Source organism: Gallus gallus, chromosome 4, assembly GCF_016699485.2.
Source record: "Gallus gallus isolate bGalGal1 chromosome 4, bGalGal1.mat.broiler.GRCg7b, whole genome shotgun sequence".
Classification (NCBI taxonomy): Eukaryota; Metazoa; Chordata; class Aves; order Galliformes; family Phasianidae; genus Gallus; species Gallus gallus.
In genome coordinates, this window is record NC_052535.1 from 48,584,243 (window position 1) to 48,604,503 (window position 20,261).

A 20,261-nucleotide genomic window follows, 5' to 3' on the forward strand; every position below is an offset into this window, starting at 1 on the left:
CGTATGTGAGAGCGTACTCCAGCTTCTATGGGTACAGATTTATGGTTTAATAGTAAGACACTGTTGCAAACCTGCTCAGTTAGACCTGGAAGAATTGCTCCTTTGCTTTGCAGGCAGAAATTCCTCAGTTGCTGCAAAGAAGATGTGTTAGGACTGTCATTTTGAAGTCAGGGCTCAGGTAGTAGCTAGGATTGGAATCCACTGTGTCATGATCCGTGCTGTGCAACTGAATTAACATTTGACAAGCCTATAAACACAGCATGATGCTTCACGTGGCTACTGGGAGGATATCTAAAATGGCAGCAATATATGTATGTGTGGAACTGAAATAGGTAACGCATTTTTTGTCTTCAGTGTTTTGGAGTCAACAGTTGGCTTTCCTGTGGCATTACTACATATCTAAAGCTGTAATAAGTAAACAGTAAGAATGAGAACAAAAGCTGTACAAGTCCAAATGCAGAGCACGTTCTTCAGAGAGATGATGTAAAACAGAGGGTGAAAGAATACAGTGTTCATGTGTGACAAATATCCTCTGTTCGTTTAAGAATAGGTACTTTGTTTTTCATTAGATGCAATATTGGAGATGTGTCATCTTTAATCCATTTCTGTCAAGCTCTGTTGTCAGAAAGAGTGAAATTTCTTTCCGAAAAGACATATCTGCTAATCCGTAAAAGCACACTGCAGCCACATTGTGGTTCTTCCGGCTCTCTAATCAATGGTTCCCTCTGCAAGGGTGCCCTTGAACCTAGGAAATGGCTTCGTGTTATGTCCTGGACCAAAAAAAAAAAAACACAGTATTTTTTTTCTAATCTCCTGTTGAGGAGAGGGACACTTCAAAAAGTATTTGTGTTGTGATTCAGTTTCATGACGTTTCACCAGCCAACTAAAAACTCGTCAACTTTTCAGTGTAAGTAAGAGCAAAAGAATGCTTGACGTGGTCAGTTTTCTTTGGAGCCCACCCTATAGTCCATTAAGGGTCCCCATATGGTAAGAGATATGATTTTAAAACAGAAGCCTTCGTTACTGGGTATGGCAGAGTATTCAAAACAACAGTGTGAACCAAAGGGATCACTGGTAGAGTCATATTACTTTTTCACAGTTAGGAGGAAGCTGGCTAACAATCAGAATTCTTTGACAAAAGATGTGAAACTTTTTTAAATAAGGAGTTCGTTATTAATACTGAATACTTTTATCACATTTCTTTTGACTACAAATGATTTCCTGTTACTTGGTACCTCAGTTTTCAAAGGCTTTAGAAGTTAGATGAAAGCAGATACATGTTAGAAGCCAAGGTATTGTGGAGGTGTTAATATGTGGTAGATTTCTAAAACTCAAATGCACGTTCTTCAAAACCCATTAACTTGTCTTCTCAATTGACAAAAGACGTTTTGGTTTTACCTTTAAATTGCAACGGGATTCAGTGCAGATTATTTCACTCTCACGGTGACTGATGCTCCTCACCTGGGCAACTTCTTGTCCAGATGGGCAAGGGAATGTTTCCTCGGTAACATCCTTACACAGCACAGCCAAGGTGAGAGCCAGTCTCTGATGTGCTTGGCAAATAAATAACCAACCTCCAGCTCCTTTATCAAGGCCCAGGGCAATTTTGCTCTTGGACCCTATACCAGATGAAAAACTTGCATGTCTGAGACCCATATGGCTGAACATCGTGTGTGCAGAGAGCATTACAATAAATCTTCGATGTTCAGCCTGTGTGATGTGAGAATTGCCTTTAATTGTACTACACAGCAGCCTTTTCACACTCACTCATGATAAACCAGGCTTCTCATAGTAAAATATTATTCATATTGACGCTCATCTGTGCGATGACAACACACCACTTCATTTACATTTATCTGCAGAATGCTGAAAGTAGCATACAGTACATTTCTCTAAAAGCTTTCATGAATGTTAATGGCAGGGAATATAGCTTGGAGACAGAACTTGTGCCTGGGAAAATGCAGAAAAGGGAAGCCAATAAAGCATCATGTGGAAAATACTAGCTTGCTGAAAAACACTTTATGGTTTGAGTTAATTTTTAGTTCAGCAGCACTTGTTAAAACTATAAATAGATAAATAGTCTCTTGCTTTCCTATTGCATTCTCCCTCTTATAGTGTGCTTTAGAAGTCTTCACATTCAGTGATTTTTATTTTATTATACTTAGCTATCACTGCAGGCTCTCTTTCAGAGAACTACTTTGCTATCAGACTGCTTTATCTCAGCTCCCAGTGTGATAAAAGCCAATTTAAAGTCACTTTATACAAAACAATGGAAAGCACAAGATATTTTGATGATAATAGCATCTTTGTAAAAGGATGACCATCTGCCTATTCACTTCTCCTTTCAGTGTCCTATGGAATGATGAAATCACTGAGATAATTTTCAGTCCCGTCAACTGAGAAGATGTGGTAACTGCCTTATAAGATGAGCATATGGCTGGGTCTTACAGGCTTTCTCAAACAGGGCATCCACATGCAGGCTGCCAGGCTGTGTACGGGAGCATCTGCCACATCGCTTCCCCGTAACAGGGTTTCCCTGCACCACCGCAGAGCCTGAGCTGGTGCCTGCTCTTTTCTACCTTGGCTTTTCGTACCAAGAGCAGGCCACAAAAGCATGGAAAAAAAAGCCTGTGAAACTGAAGGCCCAACTTTAGGCTACCTCATTTGGAAGTCTTTCAATTAGACTTGGGGAAAGATGAGGTTCACTGCCATGCGGTCCAACAACTTTCCAGGTGCAAAAACTGAGGATAATGGAATCAGGGAGCTACCTCAAAAGGAAAAGATTGGATTTTTGTTGCAACTAGTAAATTTCAGGGCCCCACAGAGAAGGAAGATTGCAAAATGATGATTTTCCCATGTATACCAGTGTATGCAGTGTGCTGCGATGGGGACATCCTAAGCAATGCCTGTAAAGTAACTTGATAGTAAGTGGCCGAAGTGAGGGGTAACAGGGTTACACGTGATGGGTCATTGGATGTTGGCTCCTTCCATTTGACCTTGAAACACAACGGTGTTCTGATAGACACGTGGTCTTGTCCGTGCCTACCTCTTACTGATGTAGGAGGAAGTTAGGTCTGTACTGAATAGAAAATACTGCCAAAAGTATTTGCAGTTAACCATTTATTTCCTCCTGTAGTACAGGAAATATCAGCATATTTAGAGCTTGAAAAGGGATTTTTTTTTCCCAGGTAATTAGCGGTCTAGACATTTTCTCAAGAAATTGTTTGTGTGAGGACAGTGGCTTTGGTTCAGAAGGTGAATGATGCTTGTAGCTGAGATTACTGGTAAATGTAGAAAGATAACTTATCTGTGATCAAAACTTTCCCTGAAAATCCCAGCGGGCAGAGTAACACAGAAAGATCCATGAATGTGTAGAAAGTTGGATTTATTGCCATTCATGAAGCAGCTTAACACAATTTAGAGCAGTTTTAGCAAGTCAAGACCACCTCCCAAAATATCAGCCGTGCTTATTTTTTTCAGTCTGCTATAGTGTATCATCATTTGTTCATACCTAGTCTTTGCTCTTAACCTGATTTTAAAACTTCAGTCAGTTGCTACAGGACCTGACACCCTTCTCCCCATCCTCTCATACTGAATGACCAACAAGTAATGCAGGGAGGTAAACATCTCCTGGAGCTACTTATTTGGCTTAAGCTGATTGTGCTTCTCGTACTTTGAGTCACTCTGGTAGCATGCGTTGGATAGGCTTAAAGCTGCAGCAATTGTAATCAAGAGCCTATTAGGTAAGTAGGCATTTTGTCAAGTTAGCCTTCCTCATCAACTGTTTAGAATTGCTAAAATGAGACATTTAATAAACCTGAAATTGAAACAATCCCAGTAACTGGATAAAAAAAAAAATTACATTCTTATGACTTGTGTGTCTGTTTAAGAAAAGTTTCAAAGTATTGCTGTTTGGTATAAGTAACTGAAGAGTACAGAAAGTGTTTTTTCTGAAACAGGTCTTTATTAGCACTCTGGGTTAGCAAACTGAGTATTCACTGTAAGTCAGACTTTCCACTGAGAGAAGGAAAAAATTCAGACATTAACAGGTTAGAAGTTGAAACAAAAAATTTCTAAAGTGATTAATTTAGAACATTAGCAAGTTGAAACTGAGTTATAGTGGGCAAGAGGTAAGTTGTGAGTTTTTAGACACTGGAAGAGGACTTTGAGCACTTGTTCATGGCAGAAGCCATTCTCTAGCATCCATCTGAGGCAGGCCAAAGAGGGACTGACAGATGCTGTGTCAGAATCCCTTTCCTTTCCAATAACAGGCTGTACTCTGGCTCACCTCATGCCCAGGAATTTCACAGTGTTTGACACAAGACAGTGGTGTCCAGATGTAGTCGTGCACTGAATAGGAGGATCTTAACATGCTTGTTAGTCCAGAAAGTCTACTGCTATTTCCAGAACTGTTTAACGTGAGAAACAACGATTGACTTAAGTGACGTACCCAAGGTCGAGCAACAAGTTAGTAGCAGGTTGCACCTCACAAACTGTCCCCCCCCCCCCCCCCCCCCCCCCCGAGACTATGGGGCTGATTTGCCCGCCTGAAAAGAAAAGAGAACCAGACTTCTCTGCAGTGATCATTTGAAGCCAATTTGCATTGAACAATTTGCTGTTGGATTCAATTAAAAGGAAAGAAAGAAGGAAAAGCTTTGTAATACTAAACTGTTTTAGCAGCAAAGCAGTCATTCTTTGTTGTGATGCTTTAGAGGAGTTAAGGCAGAACAGGCTGTTTCTATGCAATTTAATAGAAATGAGGTTGGGAAACAACTTCTGATGCAAAAAATCTGAGGATCTGGTCAACATCTAACACCAAACCTTAAAATCACCAGAGCTGAACACACACAGATTAGGTGTATGTATTTTGTTAATTTTAACAGCATCCATGCCCATTTAAACCAGCTAAGTACTAGCCTAAAATCGAATATAAAAAATTTTCTCATGCTTTCCCAATTAGCTCCATTGCAGAAAACCTAATTAAATATCTTTTAGCAGGAATCAAGAATTGAAGAGCTGTTTGGTTGTTACGTTTTTTTTTCACTTAATTAAAAGCTGTCTCATCTGTTAATTTTCTGAAAAAGATATCCAGTAGTGCTTCCTCAGGACCCACTTCGGTTGCTGAATTAAATGGCTCATTTACTCTGGGTTAGCTATTGAACTCAGGCTTCAGCTTTCACCAAGAGCTCAGAAGACAATAGGAATCATAGCTGCTTTTCTCCGCACCTCTGGATAAAATTTCTTCAGGTACAGCTTGTGTTTCTTTTGGGCCCAGAGAGACATCTGGATGACCATCAGGAAAGCAAAGATGCCAACTAACAAGGAGGAGAAAAAAAAAAAAAAAAAGGAAAAAGAAAGGATCATGTGTTTTCTTTTAGTGTTTGTTTCTGTGAGTATCTGTGGGTTTACAAAACAGTCTGCAGTTTCTTCTGCACTTGGCTACTTTCTGCCCCTGGGAATGCAGCCTTGCAGCATCCCCACATTTTCAGGTCATTTACACGTCTGGACCTACAGCACACTTTTTTTAATCTTTTTGAATAAAACTTCATTATATCTTTATTTTGTCAGAATAACACTTAGTCTGCTTCTGAATGTCCCTTCTTTTCTCACTTGTAAGTAAAGCGGGGCTACTTTTGTGAGTAGCTTTTATTGGTTTCTGTTTTGGAATGGAAAGAGAATTAAAAAGTGAACGTTCTGGAAAGCTCAGTCCCAGGGACCATATTTGTATAGGTATTTAGGTCTCTAAGGATGCAGGAAAATACTGAGCAAGATTTGCAGACGCTGTTAATCAGGTTGCTGTTGTGAGCTGGTTGTTTGATATAAGCAAATGGGGAAATGTTGTTAGCAACTTGTGTGCATCCTTACTCATTGGAACTACTTAGTATGTCTGTTTTCCTGTCCCTATTAGAAGTATTATTTCAGGTGTACAGTGAAAAGAATGTTCCCTATATTAAAAACATTTGACTGTAAATGAAAATACATTTTTAATTAAATTTCAAGGGTTTTCAGTGTGAAAACTGAAGAAATAACAGTACTTCATAAAAAGCAGAGAGCAGGGTTTGATCAAGGGAGGCTGATGGGGGCATTTCAGTAATGCTTGTGCTTCTCACAGCTTTCTGAGGAGAGCACTTTGAAGGTCTGTACAGTCATGTCACAAGGGAGATTTGATGGCAGTATTTCACATGATGTAAGTTTCGGGCACATTTTAGATTTACGGAAATCACCTCTGCAAATAATAATTTTGAAGCTGACTTTGTTCAGTTTCAAACCTACCTGGCAGGGTTTGTGTCATTACCGTGAAACTAATCCAAGACCCAACCTGTTGCAGAGGAAAAGGCATTGTTAATTGTATATTTAAATAAAGTAAAAGGGAGAGCTTTTGGAAGTGACCACTTCCCTAAAAGCTTCCCCTGGAAGAAGAGCCTGACACTTGCACTGGACATGAGAGAGGAAAAATGGCTGGAAGGGGATGGCCCAGTGTGCTGGAGGAGGCTGAAGGGGTGGGTGGAGGTGAATATATACGGAAGTCGTGATTGTGGTATGAGGAAAGAGATCTGGTGGAGAAGCGTTTGTGGGAACAAGGAGACCCTGAAACAGGGAACATAATGATTGGTGTCCAGGGAAATGGATGGAGAGCAGCAGATGTGCTGAAACATGGTGTTATTCAATATAATAGCCTACTCTTTGCAAATAAGCAGGAGAAAGTCATGTACCTCATAAGTATAGTTGGGACAGGATACCAGCAAGAAGAGCCACGTGAAGGGGTTGTAGGTTGGACTTGGAAAACAGGCTTTGTTTCCTTTACAAAACAGGGGAGAAAAAAAACAAAAAAATATGCTTTTATTATAGGGAGGAGAACATGGCCTTCTAATAATTTGTTTGTGTAACAGGCATCACTGTAGCCAGCATTTCCAGAGTACAACTATAGTCAGAAAATGGTGTGAAATATTTGAGACAGAAAAAGCTGCACTTTTCTCATTGAGAGCACTGCTTAGCAAACCATGTGTTGGTTTTTACAGGAAAGGTTTGGCATGTCCAAAGGATAAGACCTTTGTTCAGAGAAAGAGAGAAACAAGTAATTTAACGTGGAGTGGCCGGAAGGAGAGGGCTAAGGGCACTCTTCTGGGATATAAAGGACATGGCTGTGTCTTACTCAGCCTGACTCAGGAACATGAACCTGTCCCCTCTTGCATGCTCATCCTTGATCCTTGAGTAGAACAGGAAAACAACTCCAGAGCTAACAGCATGGCTCTCTACAGCCAACAATAATGCTTATACACATTGCGTTTCACTTTTGAGTTCTGGCAACAATGCTATTTTTAATGCCTTTAGACACTGAGAATGCTAAAATCAAATAAAAATATTTTGCTTTTGCTTCTTCTAAACTGCTTTAGACTTCAGTGCATGAAGTTGATCTATACCATGGTGAGGTATTTTCTTGAAAAGAATGCTATTGTAAGTAATTACACTGTTACGGTCTGAAAATATAGTTTACTTTCTAGTATATGCAGTATACGTATCTGGTATATATAGCTTTTATTCTCAAGGTACAAAAGATCCTGAAAAATCCATACTTGTAGCAGTGTTTAAGAGCCTGTAAAAGCACACTTAGATGCCCATATGTGGGTTTCTCTTTGTGCATTTGTACTTTCCTGGATGTGTATCTATGCATGAGATGGGTATATCTATAGAAACTCAGCAGTAGAGTTTTTAAACATTTGAAACTGATTTCAAATCAAATTCTCTGTTGGCAGTTAACAGGATGCTTTAGAGAAATTCCATGCTTAAATCCATATTTAAATTGTAGTTGTGTATAACCAAGATAAATTAGCTACAATTTTTGGAACAACAACAGTGTTGCTAATGTTTCCTTGTCACCACATTTATTTTGAGCACGTTGCACCAATGGCAAGGCACCTACTTAATCTTTCTTTATTCTGTGCTTGTAGATACATAAATTACTGTATACTAGTAGAAGATGGATAGGTTAAGCACACTTCAGTCTTCAATAGACAAATATGAAACAGACCTGAATGATTTTGGTGAGCTAATGCTACGTTGATAAAGTGATTTCCAGCTTCACACATCTGCAAGACATTAAAAACATATTTTCAGTTCAGCCAAAAATGATGGCTGTGTTACAGAGCATAACCAGAATCTCCACTCCACAGCTTAGTCTTTGCTTCCAGAACCATACAATCATAGAACTGTAGACTGGCTTGGGTTGGAAGGGACCTTAAAGCCCATCCAGCTCCAACCCTCTATTGTGGGCAGGTTTGTCAACCATAACATCAGGCTGCTCAGGGCTTCTTCCAACAAAGATGTGTACTCCAGAAGGACTTCCACACCCACCCCATGGGAAATGCATTCTGTGCATTTCCATGGTGACAGTCCATGGACCAGTGTGGTTCCCATGCCCAGGACATGCAACATGCTTCAGTTTTGGGATGTCAGAAGGACTCCCTGAGACCTAAAGAATTTTGCAGGATACTTTTCTGAAATGAATACTATCTTCAGGATTTAGATATAACCCAGCCTGCAAAGAAGTAGGTGGAAAGTTGATTACTGGTTTTGTAAAGACGTAATGAATTCACTTTCCTCCCATGGATTAGAGGCTCTACCCTCTTCCTACTTTTTTCTTTTCTTTTTTCTTTTTTTCATTTTTCCCTTGTTTTCTGAAGAAAGTCAAGAGGCTGATTTACATGTCAGTCTTGAACTGGACATTTTATTTAGTTATGGGTTTGAAGACTGATCTCTCACACTGGAAAAAAAAAGCAGTGTCACAAAGTTGTTTTCTTGTATCATATATCACTCTAAACTTTGCAGATCTAGCAAAAATCAAGAAATAAAAAGAATGCTAAAACTTAGAGTTATCATAAGTGTTGAAGTCATAAAATTAATACAGAAAAAAGGAAAAATATGATAGCCATTTTTAAAGCCAATACTGAAAACATCAACTATAACAAGCTTCAATTAAAACTAACTGGAAGGAGTATGTAATTTCATTTCGTATCAAAAGGTGACATGATCGGAAAGAAAACCGTAGATAGCATTGCTGAAGAAAATTCTTCCTCTTTTTGGCTGAGAGATTTATGTTTTTTATTTGGGAAGTTTAAACCAAGTCTTCTACTAGCAAAGCTGTTAATCTGCATGAATAGGTAGTCATGGGTCAAATCCTGCAATCCTTTTGTGTGTTTTTTTTTTTAATTACAACTAAATGGCTATCATTTGTCATAAACACCTGATGTAGAATGTTAAAGAGGCAGAAGAGGAAATTCTGAGATAAGACGTTGTATCAGAAGCTATAATTCTATCCACAGCATTATGTACTTCTGTTTATGAGCTAGGGGCATAATTGCTTTTGTTTATTATTACTTCAAAGAAAAATGGTTCAAAGTTTAAAGAATTCATACTGACATGTTGTCTATATTGTAGAATCACAGAATAACCCAAGTTGGAAGGGACACATAGGGACCATTGCCTCCTACCCCTGGCTCCACACACTACCGAAAATCAAACCCTACGTCTGAGAATGTTCACCAAACGCTTCTCGAACTCTGGCAGCTCAGGGCCGTGCCCACTGCTCTGGGCAGCCTGTTCCATGCCCGCTGCCCTCTGGTGAAGAATCTTTTCCTTACGCCCAACCCAATCCTCCCCCAGCGCATCTCCGTGCTGTTCCCTTGGGTTCTATCACTGGTTATTGTAGAGCAAACCAGATTAATGCTCTACAGTTAACACCTACTAATTCCATAATAAATTAAAAGCTAGAAAAGTAAAGGGTATTTCTGTAGGGATTCCTATTGTCTTACCTGTAACTCTGCAGCTGGATTCTGCTCATAAGTAACTCTTATGTCCTTGTTTAGAAATATGGCTGGTAATGCTCTATATCAAGACAAACTGCTGAACATCAGCTAGTCCTTAGCGTCTCAGAAATGTTAAATGTGGGGCAATGAAGAACTGCTGGAAGAAGCCTTGCTGTCTTTATGATACTGAACTGTTGAAGTCTACATAGCGTTTCCCACCTTTCTAACCCTGTGTGATAACCATCCCTGCTTTGAGTAATTTCTCTAAATAGGAGAATCTTTCAGAAGGGCCTGCTGACACTCTTCCAATTACTCTGTACTGTTGTTTACAGCAGCTGCAGATGTATGCACTTAAATCAGGCTATGTACTAAAGACACGTATTAAAGGCCTTAAAAGAGGAAAAATAAATCTTTCAAACATTTTATTCATAAGTTTTAGGATCCTGTGAAAACAGCTTCAAATTGTTTTCTATTGTATGTTGCTGTTTTAAACTGCTGGGGAATCTGTCAGCACGAGGTCTGAAAGGGAAAGTTTGTGTTTCCATGGCTATGAATTTCTCAAAAGAGCTGTAAGAATTCAGACAACAGACAGTTGCTGGTGCAGATCTGAAGGGGATGGCCCTATTTTATAGCAAACACCCACAACCAAGCTCTTCTGTGGGCTTGACCACATACTTTTCCATAGAAGTTTCAATAGAAAAGGGTGGCTTTTTGTGGACAGAGATTTTGTTATGAGCTAGTTGTACTGGTAGCACTGAATATTCAATTTGCTTGGCTTCAAGCAATCCCTGAGCTCAGGAAGGGCACGGGCTTTAGGGCTTCAGGTACACCGCTGCCCACCACAGCTGTCTGGCCCCATGGTGCAGGATTATTGCAGCAGCTACACAGCACCACTGGGTGCGCACGCTCCTTCCTCAGAGCATATTGCACATCTTTGCTGCACCTTATTTGGGCAGGAAAAGCTGAGGACTGCATGGCCAAACCCCACAGACAAGTACTGCCAGAACTGTGATCTTTAAGGGTTCTGATTTAGGAAAGCATTCAAATTTTAATAAGGAGTTGTTTGAATGCGTTTCTGAATACTGTTTGCCTGAAGGACAAAGATGCGTTACTGCTTCCTCTTGCTGTTTTATTTCTGTAAATTGATCTGCAGCTGATTTCCAAAGAGGCTAACTGCTTCAGTTACCCATGCTTGCTCGGGTAGTTAATACTCAGCGTATTTCCAACCACAATGCCAAGAGGACAGAAGAGAATATACATGTGAGAATTTCTTACTCAGCCTCTGTCTCAGGACAGTAGGTTCACTGAAACATCAGGTTCAGCAGGTGCTGCACTCTGAGTCATCTGTGGGTGAAGCTATGCATTTTCTTCTCTTCCACATGAAGAATACATTTGAACTCCTTCCTCCCCCCCCACCATCTAATTTGTACACATTTAATTCTCTCTTTTTCTTTTAACTTGTGTTGAACAGCCTGAAAGTGGGCACCTTAGGAAAGTTTTCTCATAAATGAACCAGGCAAATTATTTCTTACAAAGGCCTTCAAGACAGACATCAGCCTTCTAAAGCCACCCTGACTGCCCATGGCATCACCCTATTTTCATGAGACCAAAATGCTCGCAGCCAGCATTTCTGCCCAAAATGGAAAGCTGTCCAAATGCCAGCAAGTACCCTCCTCTGAAGGACATGGTTAGTGGACAAGGTGGTGGTGGGCTGACAGTTGGACTAGATGATCTTAGTGGTCTTATCCAACCTTAATGGTTCTATAATCTCCTTCCGATCTAATGAAAAATATAAGCATAGCACCTGAAAAGGGGTTTCTCTAATTGTAGCTAATTATACACAAAGGCAAACTTAAAACTGCTGAAAAACACATGCTGTCTAAAAAATCCTTCATCTCCTGCACTCTCCTTGGCTTCACCCATTCTAGGAGGGATGAGCAAATTTTTCAGGGTATGCATTACTACTTCTAAATCTGTTTAGGATAGCTTCCTCTGTTTTAGAGCTTTCAAGTTCCAATCTATCTAAATATTAGTGTTTTGCATGATTATGAGTAGTAATAACACTGACAATAGTTCTCACTGCTCTCACATACAGTACGTTACATTAAGGCAAATAATACTAGGAGACTTGCTGGCCCAGAAACCTTAATATCCTTAATATCACTAAATCCAGTCAAATGACACAGGACTGCAGAAGTGGACCTGTATATATACATATGCATAGCAGCATCACTGCGTTTTGCTAAACCACGAGTTGTTCCTATTGCAGAATAATTCATAAAAGTTTTACTTTGTACTTACCAGAAAAGCAAGGGCAGCAAGAGAAACTTGTCTGTGGCCAAATGCTAGAAAATAGAATGAAATTATAAATTGAATTTTACAGTATGCACATGGTTTGCTATGGGTGAAATTAATCTAGTGCTGAGGAGCAGAAATACGTCTTTCCTGACAGACTCTGCATAAAGAGTGGATATTATCACACAATATGAAGACAATGCAAATAGTAAAGTCACTCCAGAAATGCCAATCTCTTCACCACTGATCTCAAGGTAATTTTCACCTCACTTTTTCTAATATTTGCCAGCTCCCTACATTCAGTTGCTTTGTCAAAGCAGTTGGTGGTGTTATATTCCTTGGAAAGGTATGGGAAGGAAAAAAGCGAACGTCAGCAGAAGAACAAAGCTGGGAATCATAGTTCTGTCCATATGACTTCCCATACCCAGCCTTCTATCTCCATTAGTGGTAAAGCTCAGTTATAAATAAGTAGTAGTACGGCTTTACTGTGTATCCGCTATCTGCTTCACAGTCTCACCCTACATATTTAGCCTTTGCAATTTTTACTGTCCTTCACTTGCCATCTCCTTTTTTCTGTTGTCCCCAGACCACTGTAGTACTGTAGGGTGTTCATCTCCAAAGATTACAATTTTCCTACAAACCTTGGCCATCGCTGAGGGCCACAAAACATGTGCATGTCCCTCACTCCACTGAACAAGCTTCCTCAAGCCTTTACTTTTGAGGACCCTCTTTCTCTGGCTGGTACACGACTCCTCCATGTTGTCAAGGGCATAGGCTAAAAATCTTCCCCAGAAAAGCAGCACGTAGCAGCAGCTGAGCATGTAGCTGCTAAACAGATGTTCTTCATGGGCCGTTTGTCAGCCTGGTTTAATGTACAGCTCCTCCTTGCCTTTACTTACCTGTCCCAAGTATGACCATCTGTGGATATGGCTGTAGAGGTCACCATCTCCTGCATCCAGAATAACCCTTGCCTTTTTTTTACTAATACATGCCAGAGAGGTGGTGATCCAGCATTGACCACATTTACCTACAAGTGTCATTTTAAAGAAGTGTCAAGCAATTAGATATTAAAGGTGTAAACCTGGTGTCTGGCTTCAAGCTGCACCTACTGAACTGATGGTCCAGACAGGTAAAAACAAGTCTTGGAAAGTTTCAGCCTTCTTTGCAGCACTACTGTTAAAGCCACACCAAATGCAAATATCTTCTAATGAATCACAGCAAATTAAAATAGGATTTATGTTCTATTTTGAAAGGATCTGAGGGCCAGAACATCTACAGATTTTGTAGGATTTGAGGTTGCTCACCAAAAACTTCTTAAAACCAAGGTCAGTTTTGTGCTCTGCTTATACATACATGGTGGCGTATATCGGGGATGGTTGATGTAGTATGCAATCCAAGAAGTGAATCCCCAGTAAAAGACACAGCCCTGGAATGGACAAAAAACATATATATATTTTTTGTTGTTGTTGTTGTTAGAAAGGGTGATAAGCAAGTATGAGCTCTAACTGTAAATTCTACTAAGTGCAAAGCCCAGATGACTACTGAAAGGCTTTGCAGCTGCTTCTTGAGAATATACAGAATATAGATCTTCTAAGATGTTATGAGGCCACTAAAAATAAAAAAATAAAAAGGATGCACTGTGCAGGTTTTTCAGTGCATGCTGAATGTTTTTCATCCCTGTTGTAGGAACTGACATTTGTTTTCTTCTCCTTATTTGATTCTTGCACTGAAGGGCATATTTCTCCAAGTAGAACTATTAAAAGCCTAGGGCTGGTTAAAAGAGTTGAGCTGCGACAGTACCGTAAACTCAGCGTTTCCAGGCAAGACAGATCTAGCCAAACAGAACACTAAACCAGCTGAGAGAATAAACAGCAAAATCAAATAAGCCAATTTTAACCCTGCTGAAAAAAAAAAAAGGCATGCAGTGCCTTTGAGCTATAAGTCATCTACCAGTGTGAATTCGGCTCTGCTACATCCACTTGTGAAAAAGCAGCACCCCAACTTTGCCTGGTGACCAAAGGCTTGGGAAGGCCCAAGCAGAGATAGCCTGATTGTGTTCTTGTCCTTTTTAAGGGTCACTGTTCCCATCCTTTGTATAAGGGAGAGCTCCAAACTCACCAGCCAACTGACTGAGACAATCATGGAGACCAGATAAAGCCTTTCTATGTGTCCACACTCTGTACCATCTCAGGGAGAGCAGTGTGCTGGGACTGGCTGAAGCTCCATCCCAAAGTATGGGAGCAGGACAGGCTTTCTCTTTTTAATTTTTCTATGCAATGCATAGGAAGTGCATGAATCACAGACATATGGGAACAAGTTACTGTGGGTCTTTAACTCCCACATGCATGAATCACTTTAGAAGCGGCACTGGCTCCAAAGCCACGTAGGTGCTCTAGCTTATATTCCTCTTTATTGTTTTTTGTACTGCATCACAGCATCCCTTGCTGGGAATCTCATTAGCACCTTTCTGAGTCTGAAATGGAGACAACTCACCTATCCTGGCCGTATGTTTATCCCCTTCACTGAAATGCTGTATGTATTGCAAAACTTTTCAGGGAAGGCACTTTCAGCATGGGGAAGTGGGTTGATGCAAAATGAGCTTTGAGTATGTGAAATAAATGGAAGGAGAGCCTATGAGATAATGACACAAGGCTGCAGTTCAGGAGACAGAAGACTTTAGGCAACTTGATATCTTCTTTCTTGGGGCTTCCATCTATAGAATAAGGGATATATTTATAATTTATTTGTAACTTGATTTTAACTTCCTAATGCAAAGGCTGTCTCTTACTCTGTGTTTATATTGCACCAAGGAAGTGGAGTGTGATTCTGTCAGCATTGTTCATTGTTGCAGCACCGTATCTCATAATAAAATAGCATTCAATCTGAAAAATATCCTGACATGACAACCAGCCCCTTGGGTGGATGAGTCAAAGTGGACACTGACACGCAGTAGCTGAAATGGACATTGATTTCAGTTCATGTTTCTGGGGATATGGCCCTGAGATTTTTTTCTATATTTATGTTTTGACTAATCATAATGTATTGAGCTAGAAAATAAATTATTTTTTATTCTCCTATCTTCTTCCAAGGTCTGCCTCAATGTGAGGATAGTCTCTCTTACACAAAATGATATACACAGTTACCTTTATCATATTTTTCAGGGGAGTGTGCCCTCCAGAAAACTTGTGAACAAATAATGTCTCCAGAAGATGTCTGATGTAGTGCAAACAATGACAGAAGCAGGCCAAGCTGAAAGATAAAAAAGAAGAAATAAAGGAAATTAAGGTAAGTGAAAGATTGATTTTTATTATTTCACAGTTTAATGACACAAAAAAAGAGTTAAGGACTAATATTCTTAAACAGTGAAATCGTGAGATTTAAGATTTTGTCTTAATTGAAGCATCTGGAATCAGAGATTAATGGAATAATTTTTCAGTGCTATACAAAGTTGCCTTCATTTTGTAGGGGAACAGCTTCTTTTCACCAGCCTTGAATTAAAAAGAGCTCGTCGAGCTCTCAATGTGATGCATCGCCCTGACAGGACATTAAAGCAGGACAGCTGTGTATACAAGCAGACATCTGCTGTGCTTTTCCAAAAGAAGTCTCCCACGTTTTAAGGCTACCTTAATGTTCCTGCAGGATGTGTCTGACATTTAAAAACATTCTGAATAGCTTCTGAATGGTTTCCTTGTCCTTTGCCAACTTGAGTAGCTGCATGGCGGTAGTTTGTATTTCATTTCCTTACGGACACAAAATGAGATTTTGTTGCAAAGTTAATCCATTCTGATGACTTTTTTGTTCCCTGTTACAAAGAACTGAGGTAATTGTTGTAGAAATTATTATACTGATTCTCTTCTGAGGAAGATTACGAAGCAATATCAGGTGCTGCTGATTTGCTTCAGAGAATGAGTTGAGGCTCTTAGAGATTGAGTTTCAAAAACAAATGTCAAGAGTGATTTCTTGTGGCATTTTATCTTGGTTACATTTACCGTACTACCAGAGTCTGTCTCAGTGCAAACCAATTATAAAACATAAATGAAAAGTGGTTTTCTGCATGTGAAATCCCAAATACTTTTATTATGTATCTTGTATGGTGTCCAAAGTCAAAGATTAAACAATTTCAAAGTAATTAAACCAGAGAGATTTGAGCTAAGAAAATTTCAAACGATTAACGACTTAACCAAAGGCCAGAGCAAACTTCCAGCTTTGTTGGGAATTTTAAAATTAATTTGGCTTAAGATGTGGACCTCAAATGTGCACCCATTAAGGAGCAGTCACTTTAAGGATTCTGAACACCACCTACCCACTTAAAAGAAGGTTAAATTATTTGTCTGTTCTGAGCTACTGAAAACTCTCTCTTCTAAGTAAATGAGCAAAAGAAGGAAGGCTTTGGCTCGGAATTCAGCTATTCTGTATACTCATTCCCAGCTCTACTAAGTTCCTTAACTTCTCTCCAAGCCTTTGTTTCTCCATCTGTGAATGGCGACATCATTCAGTGTGTTTCTCTGCTGTATACCAGCTCCCTCGATCCTGCAATTATTATATGGAAAAAGAATGCTAGAGGAAAGCTGCACTGTTTCTTCAGGCTTCCTGTGTGCCCTTTCACTTCCTGTGCTCTTGGTTTTCCTTGACCACCTTCCACCCTCTCTCCCACTACTGTCCCCAGAATGAGGAGAATCAAACTCAACTGCATTCCTTAGTGTGAGAATTCTCACACTAAGGAACTTCCTGGCAGTTACCATGCTTTACTGCTTGCCACTTTCTCATCTGTAACAGTTCTTGATCTCCCTCATCAAGCAGATCTCTTCAAGAGTCCTACAAAATGCTTGGGACTTTCTGAGTTCCTAAAAGGCTATCATGGTTGACTGTCATCTCTTCATTTCTTTTTGGTTCTAGCAGACTAACCAGGTCACATTTGGCAGAATAAAATCATAGAATCATTAAGATTGGAAAGACCACTAGATGACCTATTCCAACCATCAACCCATTTCCTTGTGGTCGGCAGCTATTGTATCGTACCTGAGGTGTTTTGTTTTTCTTCTTAGTATTACAGTGATGGAGAGAAGCAAAGGTGCCAGATTTCTGCTTTTGTATTTATGCTCTTTTTTTTTTTTTTTTTTTCGGTACAGCTAGATACAGTATGCACTTTTCACTCTTCTGTAATACTGGCTGAACTCTCACTTGTGTTTGTCACTTGAATGTTTTATTTCTTAAAACTCTCAGAACTCACAGACGTAGCGTGTGACCCTGAAGAACGACTACACTTTGAAGAGCTTAGTTTCAAAAAACAGATTACTGGTTCTGAATTCCTGTGGTGCTTCTCTTGAGTTTCTCAGTTGTTCACAACCTGGCTACCGGCATGCAGACCTCTTCAAACCTAGCTGAGAGCTGTGCTGTATGCTGGCACTACACAAATTGGAGTGGGAAGGCACTGGGAAGAGACTGAGAGTGGAACACCTAAAGTCTTGTCTTCCCCTCTCTGTCAAGTGTGACTTTAGGTCTGCTACCCTGAGGTTATTATTTAACCTTCTTTCAGGTTGTGTCTAGATTGTGAACAATTAGGGGCATATACTGCATCTCCCATTGCAAGCAGATGCAGTGACCATTGCAACTGTAATCCTATTTTTAGTCAGGCTTGATGAGAACAATTTGCAACTCTGGATACTACTCTGGAACCAGTCTAGCTGAGAAGGAGCGCTTCCTCTCACCCTGTCCTGGACACCCAGCCACCATCCATCCCTCTGGCAATCTGTCCCCAGGATATGATTCACATGAGTGTCACTTACTGAACCACTGGGTGGCGGAAGTTCTTCGTACTTTCCACTTGATCATAAATAGTTGAGAGACGAATGTAAAAGAGCAGGTATATTAGTAGAGGCCCAGTGTATTCTGTTAGAAAAAACTAGAAATGAAAAATAAAATAGCTGAATCAGAGTGGGAAATTGCACCAGTAAAGGCATGAGAAAAAGAAAGACCCTATCCACAGCAGCCTTTCATCCTTCAAATGCTATTTCAGCTTCATTTTGAGGACATAAGCAACACCTAGGGGTTTTTTTGTTGTCTCTTTAGCAAAGGAGTAAAATCCATCTAGCAAATGAGTGAGGTTTCTGTGCAGAATATTGACCCAATCACAAAGGTTCTGTGGAAGATGGTCAAAATTGCAGTTAACTCGTCTTTATACTTTTGGCTGTGCCATCACATGCCAATTTTGAATGTAGATACCACAGCAAATGAGGGTTCAGAAACTGAAGGCAACTTATGTTTTGCCAGTGGGTTTGTTTGTTTGTTTGTTTTTTGTAGTTACATGATACATCAGTCTAAAGCCAACCATGTATGAGAGAAGGAAATGTAGCTCTGAATTTTGGCTGCTTGCAGAGTCCTCTGGAAGTGAGAGATCATGGCTCAATATTTGGCGGTGGGTGGAAGAGTGGGGCCAATCTGCCTGATGCATGGTGCTTGGAGCCTCTGTTCAGTGATGGAGAGGAGCTCCCCTGTGCAGGCATCCACAGAAGCAACCTGCATGGATTACAAAATCCTACGTGTTTATGAGGGCCAGTAAGTGACAAATCATAACTCAAGTTCATAGCATTGCTTAAGGGGTAAGATGTTTAACTAACATGCTAGGGGAGCTACTTGTGCTGCTGTAGAACTGCAACAGGTAAATACCGATGGCTTAAGGGAGCAACACTGAATTTAGACTAACCTTCTCAAAAATGGAATTTGGCAGGCACTCTGACCCTCAGTGCGCTGTTTCTCTTATCTCTCTTCTTAAGAGCTTTGAAAGAAAATGTTCTCATCTGAAATATTCCACAAGCAGATTTTGTTGCTTTGAGATCCCCAGCACTGTTTTATTTTCCCCTACTACAAGAGGAAGCTCTGGAAATGTTGGCCTTTAATAGCTGGACTGTCTCCAAAAGTAAGACAGTTGAGCATTCTCTAGAGGAGAAATGTCAAATTCTTTTTTCCACAGGATACTGTGACTTCTGTGCTACATTTAGACTGCATAATCCCAAGAGCAGTAATGCGTGCGTGCCTGTGTGCATAGAAGCATATCATCAAGGCTAGTCTGGGAGCCCACATCATTGTGGAACACACCACAGCCATGGGATTATTGGATTTTTGTTTTATTATCAGTTGCACTGGTCTATTCCCAACACTGGGGACTCACTGCACTAGGCATTCTACAAATACTGTAGGAATCTGCCTCTGCTGTTAAAACCTAATACACAAAATATAGGCATTGATGGATCCAACACATTAATCACCGAGGTGGAGGCGTGGTCTAGGATCAGCTGTGAGATTTGCAATCAAAGTAGGTATTGTCTGGCCAGTATGGCTGTATTTGCCTTTGTCATGACTACATCATATTGCTGGAACATAGTTGAGATTAGTAGCATTCACTTTTTAGAAGATGAGGCTCCATTTTCTTTTTGACACGTTGGATGAGTTCTACTCTGTTTCCCTCTGCTCCATCTGCCGTGCTGCACCTTCTGCTTTCCTTCTCTGTCCCATTGATTTTAAATTCACTGGAAGTGAAAAGTGAGTTCCAAAGAAACTCTGCTACCAATACCAGAAGTTCAAGCAAGTGGAAGGGAAAGTAGTCTTAAATTAACACCAAAATACAATCAGTTCTAACCACTGACAATCAAAGACAAGCACCATCCTTCTACTATTGATTTTCAGTGAATATTTATCTTCTGCAGAAATGCTGAAACAGGCAATATTCAGAAGAAAATTACTTTTTCTTTACCATACTGTGGGCCTGCCTAGATTATTTCAGGTGCAGCCATATGTGGTGGTCCATAATAAACACAAAGGTCTTTTTTCTGAAGGAGTGCTACATTTCTATTACAGTGTTCATAGCTCAAAAGAATTCAGTTCATCATTAGCTCCCTGAAGAAACTGTCCCTTTTTTTTCCCCACATCTGTACACTCTATGTTTCTTATTTCATATTACACGTTGTCCATTTCTCTTATCTTCCTCCTATCTTTTCAATTGTCTGGCATTATGTTCTGTAGTTACCTCTCACAGGTAAGCTAATAGAGAAGTCTCCAATCTGCTTATCTCCATTTCCATCACTCAAGAGATGATGGGAGAATTGGGAAAATAATTGCCAAACAGTGATGTGTACCATTCTGCCTGAGCAGAATGGTACCTCCTTC

General features: G+C 40.1%; 1 protein-coding gene across 1 annotated transcript in view; it reads right to left on the minus strand.

Moving 5' to 3' along the window:
• Positions 1-3,368: 3,368 nt before the first annotated feature.
• TECRL (trans-2,3-enoyl-CoA reductase like) overlaps positions 3,369-20,261 on the minus strand; it is a 54,159-nt gene continuing 37,266 nt past the window's right edge. The window contains exons 5-12 of the mRNA XM_420576.8: positions 17,885-18,000; positions 15,242-15,347; positions 13,452-13,524; positions 12,105-12,148; positions 8,030-8,087; positions 6,714-6,799; positions 6,274-6,319; positions 3,369-5,315 (exon numbers count right to left, since the gene is read on the minus strand). Of these exons, the coding sequence (XP_420576.1) occupies positions 5,188-5,315; positions 6,274-6,319; positions 6,714-6,799; positions 8,030-8,087; positions 12,105-12,148; positions 13,452-13,524; positions 15,242-15,347; positions 17,885-18,000 (657 nt within the window). The 3' untranslated portion in view covers positions 3,369-5,187. The remainder of the gene's footprint in view (positions 5,316-6,273; positions 6,320-6,713; positions 6,800-8,029; positions 8,088-12,104; positions 12,149-13,451; positions 13,525-15,241; positions 15,348-17,884; positions 18,001-20,261) is intronic.